Raw genomic sequence first — 20,661 nt, 5'->3', positions numbered from 1 at the left:
TAACACGCAGCAGACAAGAGACAGGAGATGTTCTCAGTCCCAGGAGAGCTCTTTACTCCATGAGCACACAGATGTTCTACTTGGCAATTCCTTTGTTGGGAGTTTAAAATTCAAAAGGCTCCCAGGGTGCTCAGCAGGTTAGTCATGTGACTAGCACCTTATATGGAACAGTCTCTTCAACATCCAGTTGGAATTTCAAGTCCCAAAAGCTCCAGCCAAAACTGGATTGACCACTTCTGTGGATTGGAAAAGCAACTGCTGGATTCCCATTGTTTCAACATTATCTGTTACCATGGAAATGTCTTTCCGGTCAGGGCTTGCAATTTTAAGTTTTAATGTTCATGTGGCAAAATTAATGCATGCCTCAGTCTTGGCAGGTGGGGTTTGCCTGACAACGGGTTGTGATTTTCCAAAATTCCCTGGATTCTGGAATGGTTCCAGTGGATTGGAAGATAGTAAATGTAACACTGCTATTCAAGAAAAGAGGGAGAGAGAAAACAGAGAACTACAGGCCAGGGAGCCTCACATCAGTTGTTGGGAAAATGCTGGAACCATCATGAAGGAAATGGTAACAGAGTACTTAAAAGATCATATGATTAGGCAGAGTAAATATGGTTTTATGAAAGGGAAATCATGTTTGACAAATTATTTGAGTTTTTTGAGGATGCAACTGGCAGAGGAGATAAAGGGGAACCAGGGAATGTAGTATATTTGGATTTTCAAAAGGCATTTAATAAGGTGCAAATTAGGAACATACGAACTAGGAACAGGAGTAGGCCATTTGGCCCCTTGAGCCTGTTCCTTCATTCTATAAGATCATGGCTGATCTGTTTGTGGACTCAACTCCACTTTCCTGCCTATCCCCCCTGCCCCCCCAGATATCCTTTGAGTCTTTTGTTTGTTCAAGAATCTGTCTATCTCTGCCTTCAAAACATTCAATGACCCTGCCTCCACCGCTCTCAGGGGACGAGAGTTCCACAGACTCACGAACCTCTCAGAGAAAAAAATTTCTCCTCATCTCTGTCTTAAATGTGATTCCCCTTATTTTTAAACTGTGCCCCCTAGTTTTAGTCTCTCCCACAAGGGGAAACATCCTTTCAATATCCAGCCTGTTAAATCTCCTCAGGATCTTATATGTTTCAACAAGATCACCTCTCGTCCTTCTAAAGTCCAATGAATACAAACCCAACCTGTCCAACTTTTCCTCATAAGATAACCCTCTCATCCCAGGAACCAGTCGAGTGAACCTTCTCTGAACTGCTTCTAATGCAATTATATCCTTTCTTAAGTAAGGAGACAAAAATTGTACACAATACTCTAGATGTCATCTCACCAATGCCCTGTACAACTGTAGCAAAATATCTCTACTTTTATATTCCATTTCCCTAGCAATAAATGACAACATTACATTTGCCTTCCTAGTTACTTGCTGTACCTGCCTACTAACTTATTGTGTTTTATGTACTAGGACACCCAGATCCTTCTGCATCTGAGTTCTGCAATCTTTCTCTACTTAAATAATATGTTGCTTTTCTACTCTTCCAGCCAAAGTGGACAAATTCATGCTTTCCCACTTTATATTCCATCTGCCTGAAAGGTTTTTGCTCAAGATAAGGGCTCATGGAGTTGGGGTAATATATTAATATATAGAGGATTGACTAAAGGACAGAAAACAGAGTAGAAATAAATGGGTCATTTTCAAGTTGGCAAGCTGTTACTAGTGGGGTGGTGCAAGAATTAGTTCTTGGGCCTCAGCTATTTGCAATCTATATTAATGACTTAGATGAGGAGACTGAGTGTAGTATTTCCAAGCTTGACAATACAAAATTAGGTGGGACAGTAAGCGGTAGGGAGGACACAGAGGGCTGAATTTTCCTCACTTATGTTTCTTTTCAGACATCAGGATAATTTTCAGGTCGCAAACCCGATCGCTGGTGTAGCGGGCATTCTGGTTGCTCTTTGCCAGGGCAAACCAATTATGAATCTGCCTCCAGGCTTCCTGACTAGACAAACTGAGCTGACATTTATTTTCTAAATTTTCCCGGTACTCCTGTCTCCAAACCCACCTACAATGGCCTGGGAAAATTCCCACCAAAGAGTTTGTAAAGGAATAATGAATGGGCAAGAATGTAGCAGATGGAGTATAATGTGGAGAAATGTGAGGTTATTCATTTTGGTAGGAAGAATAGAAAAACAGAATATTTTTGAAAAGGTGACAAACTATTAAATGTTGGTGTTCATGGAGATTTGTCTGTACAAGAAGCACAGAACGTTAGCATGTAGGTACAGCAGGCAATTAGGAAGGCAGATAGTATGTTGGTCTTTATTGCAAGGTGGTTGGAGTACAAGAGTAAGGAAGTCTTGTTGCAATTGAACAGGACTTTAGTGAGACCGTACCTGGAGTACTGTATAGAGTTTTGGTCTCCATATTGAAGGAAGATAGAGCAGGTGCAACAAAGTTTTCCTAAATTGATTCCTGGGATGAGATGGTTATCTCTGAGGAAATATTGATTAGAATTGGCTTATACTGTCTGGAGTTGAGAAGAATGAAAGGTAATCTTATTGAGGAATAATGGAGTCTGAGAGGCTGTTTTTTCCCCTGGCTGGAGAGGTTAGAACTAGACAGACATTTTGAACTGAGATGAGAAATTCCTTCACTCAGAATGTTGTGAATGTTTGGAATTATCTACCCCAGAGGGCTGGATATGCTGAGTTGTTGAGTATATTCAAAGCTGAAATTGATAGATTTTTGGATTCTATGGGAATCAAGGGGTTTTGGGATTGGGCAGGCAAGTGGAGTTGAGGTCAAGGATCAGCTACGATCTTATTAAATGGTAGAGTAGGCTTGAGGGGCCACATGGCCTGCTCCTGCTCCTATTTCTTATATAACTCCAGTGACTACAGCTTGGGAGATGGAAGGCTGCTGAACTTCCATTGAGGACATTTCAAATGGCCATGGTGGGCCACTTCTGGGTAAATAATGGATAAATATCCAAAAGAAGCAATCTCCCAGTTCAGCCTTAAAAATCCATTAATCACACTAGCAAACAGATCCTAATGATTTAAATTATTCTTATTTGTTTGGTGAAGTATGGATTAAGTATGCTCAATTGTCTAGACAGGGTAGATAGAGAATAACTGTTCCCAATGGCAGAAGGATCAAGAACCAGAGGACAGGTTGAGAAGCAGAGGACACAAATTTAAAGTAATTGGCAAAAGAGCTAAAGGAAGCATGAGGAAAATCTTTTTTATGCAGCGAGTAGTTATAATCTGGAATGCACTGCCTGAATAAATCTGCCTCTACCATTCTATCATGGCTTTCGAAAGGGAATTGGATAAGTACCTGAAGGGAAAGAATTTGCCAAGAGGGCCAGGGAATTGGACTAGCTAAATTGTTCTTGCAGAGAGCTGGCATGGACTCGAAGGGTCGAATAGCCACCTTCTGTGCTGTAACCATTCTATGATTCTATGTGTTAAGACCTTAACAGTGCACGTTCTTTTTCGCCTTTTACAGACAAACCTTTCTCCACAAATATTCAGAATGACAAAATAATGAATAAATGACATAATATCTTGTTTAATTTTTAGGTTTGTTTGAACCCAAAGATATGAAATATGAGTTAAATCGAAATAAGACATTGGATCCTTCTATTATTGAAATGACTGAAAAAGCCATTAGAATTCTTCAGAACAATCCCAATGGATTTTTTCTGTTTGTTGAAGATAAGTAGTTTAAACCTTTGTTATATTTGATTTTTAAAAATGTGGCTTTATAGTTTTCCAAAATAATTATCTCCAAAGTATTTTTTCTCTTCACGTTATTGCAGTTGAACTAATTCTTGGAGGATGGAACATTGTTCACTGTCAGTCTGGTAGTTAATACTCATAGATTAGTATGAGTTGTTGATAATGATGATGATACAAGACAAATTGGCATCATTACTGACTGTGATGGAAATTGTTATCATGGTTTCACATTTAAGTGCCAGTGCCTGATTATGGTTGCACTTATCAGCCAGTTTGATACAATGAATTAAATCATACAATCAGCATTGAGGGCCTGAAATTGAATCTAGTCCAACAAAATGGGATGAAAATCTATTCTTTCTGATGACTATATGTTACTGGGCATGAATTCACACCACGAATATTGCACTAAATTGGCAATGTCACCCCCAAGAACTGACCAGGGCTGGCAAGGTGTGGCAACATGTAGTTTTCAGCAAGCCACAGTAAATAGCAGGAACTCTGAATAATTTTTCTCCCCCCGGCGCAGGGCACAGTGGCCATTTATCACCACAACCCTTCCCCCCACTGCCACCGCCAATGCTGCCTTAGCTGAGATCAGACAATTCAACATAGTTCAGGGATTGAAGGTGGAACCTTCCTTTTTAAAGTCCTGAATAACATCACCAGAACTGAGAGGATATACCTATCAGGAAAGATTGAACAGGGTGGGACTCTTATCTCTGGAAAAGAGAAGGCTGAGGGGTGATCTAAAGGAGGTCTTTAAGATTATGAAAGGTTTCAACAGGGTAGATAAAATGTTTCTACTTGTGGGACAGTCCAAAACTGGGGGCCATAAATACAATATGGTCATTAATAAATCAAATAGGGAGTTCAGGAGGAACATCTTTACCCAGAGAGTGGTTAGAATGTGGAACTTGCTACCAAATGAAGCAATTGAGGTGAATAGTATAGATATATTTAAGGCAAAGCTAGATAAACACATGGAGAGAAATGAATAGAAGGTTATGCTGATAGGGTAAGATGAAGATGGATAGAAGGAGGCTTGTGTGGAACATAAACACAGGCATGGACCAATAGGGCCGAATGCCCTCTTTCTCTGCTGTAAATTCTATGTAATTTCATGTAAGATCACAATCATGGGGTTGTGATTAAGGCACACTTTTGAGGAAGGAACTTTACTCTTCATCTTAACCATATGCCGTATCTGTATTTTTATGTTTCTTTATTTTAAGTGGAAGAATTGATCACGGACATCATGAGGGAAGGGCAATGAAAGCTTTAACTGAAGCAGTTACATTTGATAATGCTATTGAAAGAGCCAGTCTCTTGACAAGTGATGTTGACACCCTCAGTATAGTAACTGCAGATCATTCACATATGTTCGCCTTTGGTGGATACGCTGTTCGTGGCAATTCAATATTTGGTGAGTGTCAGTACATTTCCTACATTGGTAAAAGAAAGGCCTAATTGTACTTTGAATTTTGTTTGATAACTGTCCTGTGAAGTACCTTGGGATGTTCTACGATGTTTCTCAAAATGGAGACGTGTGACCAGTGGTGTTCCACAGGGATCCGTGCTGGGACCACTGTTTGTGATATACATAAATGATTTGGAGGAAAGTATAGGTGGTCTGATTAGCAAGTTTGCAGACGACACTAAGATTGGTGGAGTAGCAGATAGTGAAGGGGACTGTCAGAGAATACAGCAGAATATAGATAGATTGGAGAGTTGGGCAGAGAAATGGCAGATGGAGTTCAATCAGGGTAAATGCGAGGTGATGCATTTTGGAAGATCCAATTCAAGAGTGAACTATACAGTAAATGGAAAAGTCCTGGGGAAAATTGATGTACAGAGAGATTTGGGTGTTCAGGTCCATTGTTCCCTGAAGGTGGCAACGCAGGTAAATAGAGTGGTCAAGAAGGCATATGGCATGCTTTCCTTCATCGGACGGGGTATTGAGTACAAGAGTTGGCAGGTCATGTTACAGTTGTATAGGACTTTGGTTCAGCCACATTTGGAATACTGCGTGCAGTTCTGGTCGCCACATTACCAAAAGGATGTGGATGCTTTGGAGAGGGTGCAGAGGAGGTTCACCAGGATGTTGCCTGGTATGGAGGGCGCTAGCTATGAAGAGAGGTTGAGTAGATTAGGATTATTTTCATTAGAAAGGCGGAGGTTGAGGGGGGACCTGATTGAGGTGTACAAAATCATGAGAGGTATAGACAGGGTGGATAGCAAGAAGCTTTTTCCCAGAGTGGGGGATTCAAATACTAGGGGTCACGAGTTCAAAGTGAGAGGGGAAAAGTTTAGGGGGGATATGCGTGGAAAGTTCTTTACGCAGAGGGTGGTGGGTGCCTGGAACGCTTTGCCAGCGGAGGTGGTAGATGCGAACACGATAGCGTCTTTTAAGATGTATCTAGACAGATACATGAATGGGCAGGAAGCAAAGAGATACAGACCCTTAGAAAATAGGCGACATGTTTAGGTAGAGGATCTGGATCGGCGCAGGCTTGGAGGGCCGAAGGGCCTGTTCCTGTGCTGTAATTTTCTTTGTTCTTTGTTATAAGTGCTGGAAAAACGGATTTGAAAATTCAGTTGTCAAAAAACTTCAAAAAATGTTGAAATACTACAAAAATATCTAAAGACCAAAATTTCTCGAGTGTAAAGTTTGGTTTAATTTTACAGGAAATATTAGTGAAATCTATCATGAAATTGCTACAAGATTTTGATCAGCGATATTTATTTGAAATCATGTTAGTATAGAATATTGGCATCTGAGTTCATTTAAAATAAATTAACAAATGATTTTGATAACTCAAACTGTGAAAACTGATTATTGGCACAATTTTAACTTCAATCTCCTATCCAATATTGAGGGATGATATTCTCAGTGTACTAAGTATAACAATCGCAAATATATAAATGGGTTTTACTATTTTGATGCATATTCATGCACAGAGGAAATTTCCCACCTATCTTTTTGACTATTATCCCATATCCATTGTTGATTTTGTTCTTAAAAATTGTAGATTGATTGAATTTCAACTAGATGTTGAATTTGAATATTTGTTTATGATTCCGCCATATTGGTGAGTATTCTTGTTTTCTTATGTCTTGATTGGTCCTCAATGATTGCAATATATATAAGCAACCTTGTGAATCTGTCTTCAGGCCAATTAATGTTGACCTACTTGATAAATAACTTTTAAGTAGGTTTTATTTAAAAATTAAACCTTAATGGTATAAGATGATGCTCTTCTATGCTCAGAAGATCAGCGAGTCTCCTCAGGAGCTAGCCGGCAGTGGCATGCATGGTTAGGCAAAAGAGCAGTTGAGTAACAGTATTGTCAGCAGCAGTTCTGGGTCACCACATGGCCCAATTCATAGAACTGTTTACCAACACTGTGCATTTTTAGGGGAAGAAGGAAAATAGTGTTCCTCAAAGTAGTGGATCAGCAGGTGTGTGTGTTCGAGGTAAGTCCACGGTGGAATGATCATGTATTAACTCTGGATGGAGGAGCTTTGACGGACGAAAAGGCCTTTTCAAACTGTGGATTTTCTTATGTTGCCTTCAAAAAAGCTTAACAGTCTTTACAAGCAATTTTTGGTTAATTTTCATTTGCATATTTTAGAATAGGAACAAGACTCAAAGCAGAGAGAAAAGTCCGTTAAAACCTTTTTCTAGTCTTGATCCTCTGTTTACCCACATTTATTTTTTTCTTTAAACTTAATACCCACAGAAATAAATGGGGCAAAGCTGTTCAATCGGCTAAAGGTTTCTGCTTCAGCTTCACATGGTATTTGATTTTACACATGATGTATTTGATGAAAAGAACAATTGATGTAATCAGAACTGAGACTGGAATGTAGTCTGTAATTTATGTAGTGTTACGTCTGAGTTTTAGAGCTGATCACGTGACATTAACTGAAGTTGTTAGAATCAAATAGCACCAAGATTAACATCTGGTTTAGAAGCTAAAATTTTACTTAGCAAATTTAGCTAATTATGCATCATTATTATCCTTACAATTGTTTGTTTTTGATATACAAAATGGTTCATTACTCTGATTATATTTAGGTTTGTGTTAAAAGTATACTTTAAGTTGTTTTACTCTGCATTTAGATGTTACATTTAGGTTATAATTCTGCCCATTAATGATCACTGGCTGGAAAATCTACCCATAATGCATGTACCATTGTGGAGAAAAGTGATAAGTACAAAATTGGTCTTGTAACACTCAGTTAAATTTAAGAAAGAATTTTAAATTGGTTTAAAAAGTTCTATGGGTATTAAGTATAAAGAAAAAATAAATGTGGGTAAACAAAGGATCAAGACTAGCAAAAAGTTTTTTAAAACTTTTCTCTCTGCTTTGAGTCTTGCTCCTATTCTAAAATATGCAAATAAAAGTTAGCCAAAAATTGCTTGTAAAGACTGTTAAGCCTTTTTGAAGGCAACATAAGAAAATCTACAGTTTGAAAAGGCCTTTTCGTCCGTCAAAGCTCCTCCATCCAGAGTTAATACATGATCATTCCATCTTGGACTTTCCTCGAACACACACACCTGCTGATCCACTACTTTGAGGAACACTATTTTCCTTCTTCCCCTAAAAATGCACAGTGTTGGTAAATAGCTCTATGAATTGGGTCATGTGGTGTCCCAGAACTGCTGCTGACAATATGCAATTGTACATGAAATATAATTTTGTTGACTATTTACCAGACAGAAATTTAAAAGCTGACCATGAAATATAACTTGAAGTTGAAATTACAAATCTTCAGTGGAAGGGCAGTGTGAAAGATTTAGTTCTTTGCTTGTCCTCAATCAATTTCATGCTTTGTTTCTTTGGGCTATTCTTACAAAATTCAAACTAAATGGGTAACAAATGAGCTTAGAAGTTAAAATGAGTTCATTCAACAGTACACTATATTTTTGATACTAACACTGTTAAGTTGAACCAAAATACAGAGTTTGCTGATTGTGGCAACTTTTCTTGTGGTCCATACACAGGAAGGAAATAGAATTCATTTTGCTGACACGTTGCTATGGCTAGTATCAATTACTGACGGTTTGCATTGGTTAGGTAGCTGTGAATCAATGAATAATAAACAATATTTTCAAATTTATTAATCTAGGACTGACACCTAATTTGGCTGCAGATAAAAAGGCATTTACGGCTATCTTATATGGAAATGGTCCTGGTTATGCAATTACAAATGACACAAGACCAAACGTAACCTCAACTGACTATGGTAAGAAAATCTGAGTTTTATATTTGTCGCGCGTTATAGATTAAGATGAGTATTATAGTATTTAAAAGCTACATTGACTATGCTGCACTAATTCTACCAAACTGACAGTATTCATTAAGACATATTAAAGCATGTTTACATTGCTACTACACATTTACATTCGTACTAATTTTGAGACACAGCTGAAGGAGTTAGTTCAGGTTGAATAGTTTGAAAGTGAGTTAATTTTAGAATAAAAACTTCCCTCACTTCCAGAGGATTTTGTTTGGTGCTGCTCTGCTGTACTACTATAGCAGCTAATGTGAATTTCTATATACTCATGGATTTCTTTGGCTTTGCCCTCAGAAACCTAGAAGAAAGCAAATTTCTCAGAGTGCATTGGTGATGTTCAGGGTATAGATATGGAAATTTGCAACTTCTAGAGCTTATGTAGTTCCATCTAGTGGTAGATATATGTATCTTCAGCCATGTCTGCTCGTCAGAATCGTGATGCACATTATGGGCTGAATTTTATTGGGGCGCCGCCGTCCATGGGGGCTCATTAGCATCACTGCGCCGAGCCTCCCCCCGCCCCGATATTACGTGGGGAGAGGCGGGACATTTGGCGCAGTGAGGAACCCTTTGACAGCTGTGCAGCAGGTGCTGGGGCCCTATTTTAAGCGTTTCCTGACAGCTGTCAAAGAAATACTTACCTGACTACTGAAGAGTGGGGCTGCTGTCAATCTGGCAGCAAAGCAGAAAGTGCTGCAGAAATCCAGCAGGTCAGGCAGCATCTGTGGAGAGAGAAGCTGAGTTAACTTGTCCAAGTTCACAGACCTGAAAGTTAACTCTGCTTCTTGCTCCATAGATGCTGCCTGCCCTGCTGAGTTACCCCAGCTTTGCTGCCACATACTTACCCTGCTGTGTCCCAGTGTCCTGTGAAGTTGCGATCCTCTTCTTCCACTCAAGTGTAACATTCCTTCTTGTAGGCGTGCCGCACCTGGGTGAATAATCTTAAATTTGCACATGAGACTTAACATGAGATGTGAGACTTAAATAGACCATAAAAGGTATTACAGAGGTTTACAGAGAACACACGGACACAAATGGGAATGCACGGGTGTCACAGCAATGTAAATACGTTTTTCACTAAATGTTCCTCACCAACATGTGTCCTTTTCTCTGTGTGAATGATGTGTGCCAGCATGTAGCGCCAATGTCACATCCCTTTGCACCGTTGGCCCTTCAGAAGCCATGCCACCATTACTCATGAGCGTCTGCACGGGCGCAGTGACATGGACATTGGTTCAGTCAGCTGCTGCCTCTAATGGTTTACACAGGGATGCTGCAGATGTGGACTGGTGCACAGCAGGTGAGCGAGGGTGATGTGTGGCTTGCAGAGCTCATGTCGGTTCCTATGGAGCAGAGAGCCTTTGTCTGATAAGCCACTGCCGTACATCCCTAGCTCACTGATAGCCCTGCATACACAGCCTGAGTGCCATCTGCCCTCCCATGCATCTTTCATATTGTAGGTCATCAGCGTCTTCATAGTCAGAGGAGGGATCCTGCTGACGTCTCTCCTCATCATGCCAGGCCTATTGGGTGTGTAGTTGTGCAGAGCAGCAAAGAAAGGAGCTGGCCCGTAGTACAGAGCATCACCCTATCTATCCAGGCATTGGAGGTGCTCTTTCAGCATGCCGATCTCCTGCTCAATTGTGGCTCATGTAGCTCCGTGGCTGGCATTGTATCTCTCCTCTGCAGCAGTGATGGAGTCTCTCACCGGTGTCGGGAACCATGTCTGCAAAGGATAGCCCTTATCTCCAAGAAGCCACCCCTTTATCTGAGCTAGTTCAGTGAACAGCTGTGGCAGCCAGGACTGGTACAAGACCCAGGTGTCATGGCAGCTGCCTGAGAAGTGGTCACAGATTCGCTGCAAGCATCTGCTGTGTTCACATATCAGCTTCACCTAGATTGAGAGGGCACCTTTAATGGTGATGTCTGCAGGTGGTAGCCTGGCAGTAGGCCTGATGGCCACATGAGTGCAGTCTATGAACATTACAATCTATGGTTCTCCGGCAATGGTGCCAGAACCAATGGCCCTCTGGACCTGGCTGTGAGAGTCCGTCCTGAAGTGAACATCCTCACTAGTCCTCCAGTGCAGGGCATTGGTGACCTCCCTGATGCAGCAGTGCACTGCTGACTGTGTGACCCCACAAAGGTCTCTGGTTGGGCCCCTAAAAGGCTGCAGAGGTGTCAGGCTTGAGAACCGCTGCCATTATGAGGAACAAAGGCATGGGATATCCATCGGAGCCCATGGGCTGCAGGACAGGGCACAGAGACGTGTCACCACCCTCTCGATATGCGCAATCTCCTCTGACATCTACCAGCTGAATCGATTGCCCCCACCATCCATAAAACCTTAATGCTCCTGCCCTTTCTGTCACCCTCCCCACACACAGGGTGCCTAGTGCCATTGCCCCCTCACAAACACAGAGCGTACACTGTTAACGGAGGGATGGGACATGGTACCTCCCTTCATCCAGCACAGCTTTTCCTCCAGTAATCCCAGACTCCCTCCCTTTAAGTATGCAGAGTTAGACACCTGCATATCCCCCCTCCCTCCTCCCTTTAAGAATGCAAAGTTAGACCCCTGTGTATCCCCCTCCCTTTAAGAATGCAGAGTTAGACCCCTATGTATCCCCCTTCCCTCCTCCCTCTTTCCTTCCAGAATGCAGAGTTAGATCCCTGTGTATCCCCCCTCCCTTCTGTAATGCAAAGTGAGGACCCACCGGCTTTTCAGATCATGAACGGGACAGCACGTGACGGTCACCCATTCAACGACAAATCCAGTGTCGGTGGAGAGGTGGTGGGCTGCATAATCAGCAAAGGTAAGTAAGTATTACCATATGCTAATTGTGGTGCTGCCGCCATGCGGCGGGGGGGGGGGGGGGGGTGGCCACACTGAGGTTCCGCCACTGCCAGTAAAATGCGGCGGACCCGTCTTGACATCGCGGGTCAAGGCAGGCCTCTCCCCGGAGCATTTTACTGGCCCCCGCGCTGCGACCCTTGGCAGCGAGGGGCCGGTAAAATTCAGCCCTATAATTAGCTGATCCCTGTGTATTGAACATGAAGTGTGGGCGGTAATTTGATCAAGGCGGAAAGAGCCAAGGACAAGGAAGAGGATGTGCAGAAAAGGAGGGAGAGGAGCTGTGGGAGGAAAGGTAGATAGTTCAGGGAGAATGTGCAGTGGGTAAAGGAAGGCTGGGAAAGGGATGTCAATGGGGGAGGGAAAAATGGGAGGGAGGAGAAGAATGTGGGATGCTGAGCAGGCCAGACCTAGGAAAGGGGGAGGAGCTTCAGGCTGGCATATGCACTACATACCTAGGAGAGGAGCTTTGGATTGACACATGCATTAAGCTGATATGGGTGCTTCTGCTAGGGTGTTGGGCGGAATTAACAGTTCTTGAATCAAGTAGTATACAATACTCATTGAAGCAAGGGGAGATGTCGCCAAAGACGATGGTGGAAGGATTACTGTTGCGTTGACAGGCACAAGACCTTGTTACATCTGCATAGGTTTGGCAAGTTGCAAACTGACTTGAATGGTGACACGAATAACATTTTGTGGCCAGTCCAGCCATGGCAAGGTGACCGGTAAAGAGGATTACCAGAAAATATTACCAGCAGTGGATGGTGGTTGAGCTGGGTTTTAGTGACAGAGTGCGGCAGGGATGCAAACGCTTTCAGCAGCTCAGTACGGATTTTGCAACAAAAGCAACATTTAGATTTAATTACTGGCTAATCATAGTTGCCAGTTTTTTTTGGTCCAGTTAAATGTAAAGAATTTGTCTTGACGGTCAAGCAGATTAGTACTGTAGAATGTGCATTTGGACAGAAAGCAAGTGGGATGGCAATGGAACAGTCTGGAGTTGCAGAACAGTTCACTAAAAGCATTTTACTATTTGAGCTTAGCCCTAACTTTCAAAGGTATATTACCTTTGTTACTCGTATTTATATTACTTGTATTTGCATAGTAGGGTGACATAGTGCAGAACAATTTTTTAATTTTATTCTATCCACTGAAAACTATGAAATGAGACCATTTAGAAACCAAGGAAACTATCTAATATTGTATGTGCCATTGTTTTAAGCGGTTACATGCTGAGCTTGACTGTGACACTAACCAAGCAGTACAATCATTTTTAATGAAACTGATGACACCTTGCTCTGTCAGTGACTGACAATTAATTCAATGTTCCTTCGACAGTCATTAACTAAAAACTGGCCAGTAATACTAGCAATATTCTTGTACTTTCATCTCTGAGACCTGAGCTTGAATGTTGCCCAGACTAGTAGAAGGAAATTCTCCTTCCTCCTACAGCTAAGGCAGTCAGAAGTAAAATGTTTTGTGGTCACATTCCTTGCAGTAGGTATGATTCTATAGCACAAAACTCATTATAATTCATCACTAATCTGTTACTTTCATTCAATGAGGCCAAAAGATTGGCTCATGGAGCAAATAATAATTCACTTTCTTCTAAGCTAGGCTTGAGGCATGTGTTTCAAGTGGTGAGTAGATGATCATATTTTAATATAAACTCTAATACGAGATATGATTGTTTGGCAAAATGGTGTAGGTGCAACAAATTTAATTTATATAATGCCTTTAACATAATAAAATGTTCCATAGTGCTTTACAGAAATGCTGATAACTGGTGCCAAACATGGTAATTGAAGGATTAGAACTGGTAACCAAAATTTTTGGTGAGGTTTTTGAAGAAGGGGAGAGAGATCAAGGTAGAGGCGTTTATGGAGAGGATTCTGGAGACCAGGGCTGAAATAGCTGAAGATAATGCAACTATAAGTAGGGTGGAGCAAAGCAGGGATTTAAGGAGGCCATCGTGAAGAGCGGAGGGCATATGCAAACACATGAGGTTGAAGAAGGTTACACGGATTGACGATGGAGGCATTTCATGAGATTTTCTGTCATTTGCAGAGAACCCGGATTATAAGCAACAAGCTGCTGTTCCACTGGATTCAGAAACTCATGGAGCAGAAGATGTGCCAATTTTTTCTAAAGGTCCCATGGCTTATCTGTTCCACAAAACTCATGAGGAGAATTACATTGCTCATGTGATTGCATATGCTGCTTGTATTGAGCCATACACAGAGTGCCCACCAAATCACATATCCAACAGTGGATCTTCAGTCCAGCTTACGAACCTTCTCAGTATTTTACTAGTGATACTGTATTTACTCAAATATTAAATAATCTTTAACTTGCTTGTACAATTAAAAATATTATACAAGGATAAGTGAGAAGTAATCAATGCTTGATCATAACTCCTATTTTGATTTCTCTTGTTGCCCATTTAACTAAGGAAACAAATACTTTCTTTAATGTTTACTATCCTTGAAATGTTGCATTTTTTTTTATTTGTTCATGGGGTGTGGGGGTTACTGGCAAGGCCAGCATTTATTGCCCATCCCTAATTGCTCGAGAAGGTGGTGGTGAGATGCCTTCTTGAAAGGCTGCAGTCTGTGTGGTGTAGGTACACCTACAACGCTTCAGTAGGGAATTCCAGGATTTTCACTCAGTGACGATATAGGAACGGCGATATATTTCCAAGTCAGGAACAGGTATAGGCACCAACATATTGCACCATGGATATTTGACAAAATTACTGACTCAGCCACGGACATGGGGGCAATTAATCTGTACATAAAGTATATAGCCAACCTAATGCCATCAAAACACAGTCTGATTTAAAACGCATTTCTCCCTATTTAGTGAGATACCTGACATAGACTACCTGTACAAGCAAAAACAATGTTTGCCCACACACTTGATGTAGCGATGCAGAGAATTTGGATAGACATTCATCTGTCATGAGTAATGGTGATCTCTCTCTTCTCCCCCCACCTCACCCCACCGTGTTCATCCTCCCATCCGCACACCGTGTCCACCCCTCTGTTTGTGTCCATCGCCCTCTTCCCCTCCCACTCCCCAACTTTGCTCTCTGGGGCAGTGCTTGTTTAAAGGGCTGCCTCTGACTCTGTGTGCTCCCTCAGCTCCAAGCTGTGCACTGACCCACTACCAGCTCTCCTCTCACCTCTCTTCCCCCCTCCCCCACAGCAGCTCACTCCCTGAACCGTGTACAAACAGCAGGGGTGGCCAATTCCAGTGTGCTTGCACCATGAACTGCCAATCAGCACTCATCCTGCCCAGGCAGCCCGCTGTCAATCACAGACAGTGACCAATCACAGACAAGCATCCGCCGTCCATCAGATGCAGGTCCCACTTCTGCCTGACATACACTTTAATAGAAGAGCTGTCAATTAAAGCTGAGCCACAGGCAGCCCACTGTCAGTCACAGAAGATTGGCGGGCGGGATGGAAACCACAGACCTCAAAATGTTTTATCACTGACACAGGCATCCATGTTTGAATATGTTGCCGACCCTGATCAGGAAGCTGTGTGGCTTGGAGGGGAACTTGCAGGTAATGGCGTTCCCATGCATCTGCAGCCCAAGTCGCAGTTTTGGAAGATGCTGTCAAAATAATGATTCGTTAATAATAACTGTATAATTGTAATTGTGGAATAATGCAATAATTCAGTATGTTTTGCAAATGAAATAATTAAAATATATTCTCTTTGGCTTTTTCTTTAAAAGAGATTTACTATATTCTGATTCTCCTGGAATTACATTCAAATTCACAGTTGGTTATTGTTGAATCTGAACTAGGTGTTGGAAGTCGAGTGCTGAGGCTGCCAATCCAATTCAAACACATTGCTTAGGTGAGGCCACTGATGAGCTGACTCTTTCACTGACCAATCGCAGAACAACATCCAAAATACTTAATTAAAAAATCAGTGAAGTTGGTCAAATCATATATTCTTCTGAACTCATGTCTGCTGTTTACTCAATTACTGTCTTACACACTGTCTTCAAATTTACTCCTGATAATCTGTTACATTTTAGGTAATATTGAAGTAGAGCAGGCATGCACTCGATGGGCTGAATGGCCTCCTCCTGTGCCAAAAATGACTCTAATAGCGAAAGATTTGTAGTTACCTGTGTCTACTTTGCTGCCCTTTTTGTAAATGGGTACAACCTGTTTCCATTCTGCCAGCCCATCCCAGGTCTTCATTGAGTCCCTTCTTTCTTGATTCTTAGTGTTGACTTGCTCCTGGTATCTGGTTCCTGTACGTATGTTGCTTTGCATTGAAATTTCCTCCACCATCTCACCTTGCTCAAGGATATTAGTGAACCAATTAAATGTTTATGAAAATCTGACAACTTTTATACTAATTTCTGGTGCCACAAATTACCAGATTTATTGAATTCAATTACATAAACTGGAATGGTGGGATTCAAACTCTCAATCTCTGGATTACTAGTCCACTATAACAACTACTTGGGGACCCAAAGTGTGGTTGGAAGGCGAGACAGAAATCTGCTTTACTGTGTTCATACCTGACTATTTACTATCTTCCACTCTATAATTTGACTTGTTGGGGATCAACTTTCCTCCCTGCCATCCTCTCCATATTTAAATTATTCTTAATAGCTGTCTCAATGTTCATTGTAAGTCTTGTGGCTTCTGCTTTGCTTAGTTGCAGCTCATCTCTCTTTCACTGGTCCATTCTGTGCTATAGTTATTCCAGTTACTTATGAAAGTAACGTGATTATTTTCACAGGTTGTTTCTGGAAGTACTTAAAATTGATTTTATTTCTAAAGCTTATTACGTTTATGTATTTTGATGCTGTACTCATACTTAAACTTTCAATTGCAATAAAAATCTTGACATTTCATAAAGAGCACACAGGAATGTTAAGAATTCATTGTCCTTTGGGCAGCTTGTTGATGCACAACACCACACAGTGGTAAGATAAGGATTTTACACTTGGGATTTTCTTTATTTGAATGGTGGATGTTTTGGTTTTGCTTTCTGCATTTTTCCCAATTTCCCTTCTTCGTCTGTTTGGTTTAATGCATCTGTAGCTGAAAACGTGGGTGCATAGTGTACCATACATGCCTCTGTCAAAAGCCCCTGCAGCCTGGAACTGCTCAGATTTTTCTTGACTCTAACTAGGACATGCTACAGGGACTTCACCACTAACCATGATTCAGATTGGGAACTGTGCAGAATGCAGTAAGTGTGCATACATCTCCAATCTCTGGCAAAGAGCGGTAATGTCAGAATCACTAACTTACTATGGCGTAATGATTATGTTACTGGACTAGTAATCCAGAGGTCTGGACTATTGATCTGGAGACAGAGCCCCAATCCCATTAAGGCAGCTGGAGAATTTAAATTCAGTTAATTAAATAAATCTGGAATAAAAAGCTAGTATCAGTAATGGTGACCATGAAACTACTGGATTGTCATAAAAAGCCATCTGGTTCACTATTGTCTTTTAGGGAACTCAAGACTGTGACTCCAGACCCACAGCAATGTGGTTGACTTCTAGTACCCTCTGAAATGTCCTAGCAAGCCAATACTTGTATTCAAGAAGGAGCTCACTACCACCTTCTCAACAGTAATTAGGGATGGGCAATAAATGCTGGCCTTATCAATGATGCCCACATCCTGCGAATGAACAAAGAAAAAAATGAAAGGCCCTACAGTTTAAATAGAAGAGTAGGCAAGGAGGAAAGTGACAAAGCAGAGATGCTGAGGGAGAGATTTCCAGATTGTGAGACCACATGGTTGAAGGATCAGCCAACAAAAGAAACTTGCATTTATAAAGCACTTTTAATATAGTAAAACATCCCAAGGAGTTATACAGAAGCGATTACCAAACAAAATTTGACATTGAGTGACATAACACAAAGATTAGGACCGGTGACCAAATGCTTGGCTAAAGACGGAGGTCTTAAGGACAGTCTTAAAGGAGGAGAGGTAAAGAGATGGAGAGGTTTAGGGAGGAAATTCCAGAGCTTATGACTTAGATAATTGAAGGCATGGTCGCCAATAGTGGAGTGAAGAAAATTGGGGATGCACAAGAGAGCAGAATTGGAGATAAACAGAGATTTCTGAGCATTATAGGACTGGCGGTGCCAATAGAAATAAGGAGGGGCAAGGCCATGGAGTGAAATGAATCTTAAATTGAATCATTGCCAGAGCATGAGCCAATGTAGGTCAGTGAGCTACAGGGGTGATGTGTGAACAGGATTTGCTATAGGCAGAAGAGTTCTGGATGAGCTTCAGTTTATGGAGGATGCAACGTGGGAGGCCGGCCAGAAGAGGATTGGAATTGTCGAGTCTAGAGGTAACAAAGAAATGGATAAAATGGTTTTCAGCAGAAGATGAGCTAAGGTAGGGGTAGAGTCAGGCGAGGTTACAGTGGTGGAAGCCAGCAGTCTGCGATTGGAGACTCAGCTTAGGGTCAAATAGGAAGCTAATATTGCAAATAGTCTGGTTCAGTCTCACAGAGTGGCCAGGGAGAGGGGAAAGGAAGAGCAGCAGACTGGTGTTGGGGGAGCAGAGGGTGTATGGAGATACATGTGGTGGGGAAACATATGAAAGCAGGGAGAGGTGAGACCATTAAATGATTTTGTGAAGACTGAAAAAAAACCTGCATTTATATAGTGCCTTTCACGACCACTGAATGTCCCAAAGCACTTTACAGCCAATGAAGTACTTTGAAAATGTAGTCACTGTTATAGTGTAGGAAACCTGGCAGCTAATTTGCACACAGCAAGCTTCCCAAGCGATAATGATCAGATAATCTGTTTTTTGTGATGTTGATTGAGAGATAAATATTGACCAGGAAACTGGGGATAACTCCCCTGTTCTTTGAAATAGTGCCTTTATGCCCACTTGAGGGGGCAGATGGGGCCTTGGTTTAATGTCTCATCCAAAGGATGGCACCTCTGACAGTGCAGCACTTCATCAGTGCTGCACTGGAATGTCAGCCTAGATTTTTGTGCTCAAGTGCTGGTGTGGGTCTTTAACGCACAACCTTGTGACTATCATCTTAAAATCAGTGTGGTAGATTTTGGCGATTGGGGAAGAGCAGGATGGGGAACTATGAGTCATGGATGCCAGGGAGGAGAAGAGGAATTAGAACAAAGACAGCTGTGCAGATTACCTCAATTTTGACTACCATGAGTTTGTCACATTCAATGGCCAAGGTGAGTGATGAAGAGGGAGGTCAAAGTAGGCAGTTTCTGGTAAAAATTGATTGCATTTGTTTTCCTCTGCAGGATGATCTTGGTGTAGTAAGTAAATTTTACCAATGGCAAAGAGAGCAACTTTACAACTCGAGGTGGTTAAGCCACATCTGGTGATGTTTATCCAGTCCAATCATGTGCCATCTATATCAAAACATGCAACTGATGTATTTGAGGCTGTGGAGATGACTGTGTTACAATATGGATAGGTTGGAAGACTGGAACATTCAAGAAATCAATGATCATTGCCAATGTTGCAGCAACAACTTCTATTTACACAGCGCCTTTAATGTAATAAAACATCCCAAAGCGCTTCACAGGAGCCTTATAAAATAAAATATGATACTGAGCCACAAAAGGAGGTTAGGTCAGATGACCAAAAGCTTGATCAAAGAGGTAGGTTTTAAGAAGTGCCTTAAAAGGAGGAAAGTGAGGTGGAGAGGTGTAGAGAGAGAGAATTCCAGAGCTTGAAGCCTAGGCAACTGAAGGAGCAGCCACCAATGGTGGAGCAATAAAAATCAGAATGCACAAGAGGCCAGAATTATAGGAGTGCAGATATCTTGGAAGGTTGTGGGGCTGGAGGAGGTTACAGAGATAGGGAGGGGTGAGGCCATGGAGGGATTTGAAAACAAGGATGAGAATTTTAAAATCAAGTTGTTGCTTGACTGGGAGCCAATGTAGGTCAGCAAGCACAGGGGTGATGAGTGAATAGGACTTGGTGCGAGTTAAGACACAGGCAGCAGCATTTTGGATGACCTCAAGTTTATGGAGAGTAGAATGTAGGAGACCAGCCAGGAGTGTGTTGGAATAATCAAGTCTACAGGTAACGATTGCATGAATGCGGATTTCAGCAGCAGATGATCTGAGACCGGGGCAAAGTCGAGCAATGTTACGCAGGTGGAAATAGGTGGTCTTCATGATGACACGAATATGAGGTCAGAAGCTCATCTCAGGGTCAAATGCAACACCAAGGTTGTGAACAGACTGGCTTAATCTCAAACGGTTGCCAGGGAGAGGGATGGAGTCGGTAGCTAGAGAATGGTGTTTGGAGTAGCTTCTGAAACCAATGACTTCAGTATTCCCAATATTTAATTGGAGGAAATTTATGTGCATCCAGTACTAATATCAGATAAGCAGTCTGATAGTTTAGAAACAGTGGAGGAGTTGAGAGAATTGGTGGTGAGGTAGAGCTGAGTGGCATCAGCATACATGTGAAAACTAATGCTGCGCTTTCAAATGATGTCATCGAGGAGCAGCATTTTATTTTTTATTTATTTAGAGATACAGCACTGAAACAGGCCCTTCAGCCCACCAAGTCTGTGCCGACCATCAACCACCCATTTATACTAACCCTATATTAATCCCATTACCCTCTCACATCCTCAGCTTCCCTCAATTCCCCTACCACCTACCTATACTAGGGGCAATTTATAATGGCCAATTTACCTATCAACCTGCAAGTCTTTGGCTGTGGGAGGAAACCGGAGCACTCGGCGAAAA

At 41.8% G+C, this 20,661-nt stretch overlaps 1 protein-coding gene across 1 annotated transcript in view; it reads left to right on the top strand.

The window, feature by feature from the left end:
* LOC137374906 (intestinal-type alkaline phosphatase-like) overlaps positions 1-15,554 on the top strand; it is a 53,598-nt gene extending 38,044 nt beyond the window's left edge. The window contains exons 8-11 of the mRNA XM_068041487.1: positions 3,589-3,727; positions 4,983-5,173; positions 8,884-9,000; positions 13,976-15,554. Of these exons, the coding sequence (XP_067897588.1) occupies positions 3,589-3,727; positions 4,983-5,173; positions 8,884-9,000; positions 13,976-14,247 (719 nt within the window). The 3' untranslated portion in view covers positions 14,248-15,554. The remainder of the gene's footprint in view (positions 1-3,588; positions 3,728-4,982; positions 5,174-8,883; positions 9,001-13,975) is intronic.
* The last annotated feature ends 5,107 nt before the right edge of the window (positions 15,555-20,661 follow it).

This window comes from Heterodontus francisci, chromosome 11 (assembly GCF_036365525.1).
Source record: "Heterodontus francisci isolate sHetFra1 chromosome 11, sHetFra1.hap1, whole genome shotgun sequence".
Taxonomy (NCBI): domain Eukaryota; kingdom Metazoa; phylum Chordata; class Chondrichthyes; order Heterodontiformes; family Heterodontidae; genus Heterodontus; species Heterodontus francisci.
The sequence above is the reverse complement of the archived record's forward strand: the minus strand, read 5'-3'. Positions and strand labels throughout refer to the sequence as shown.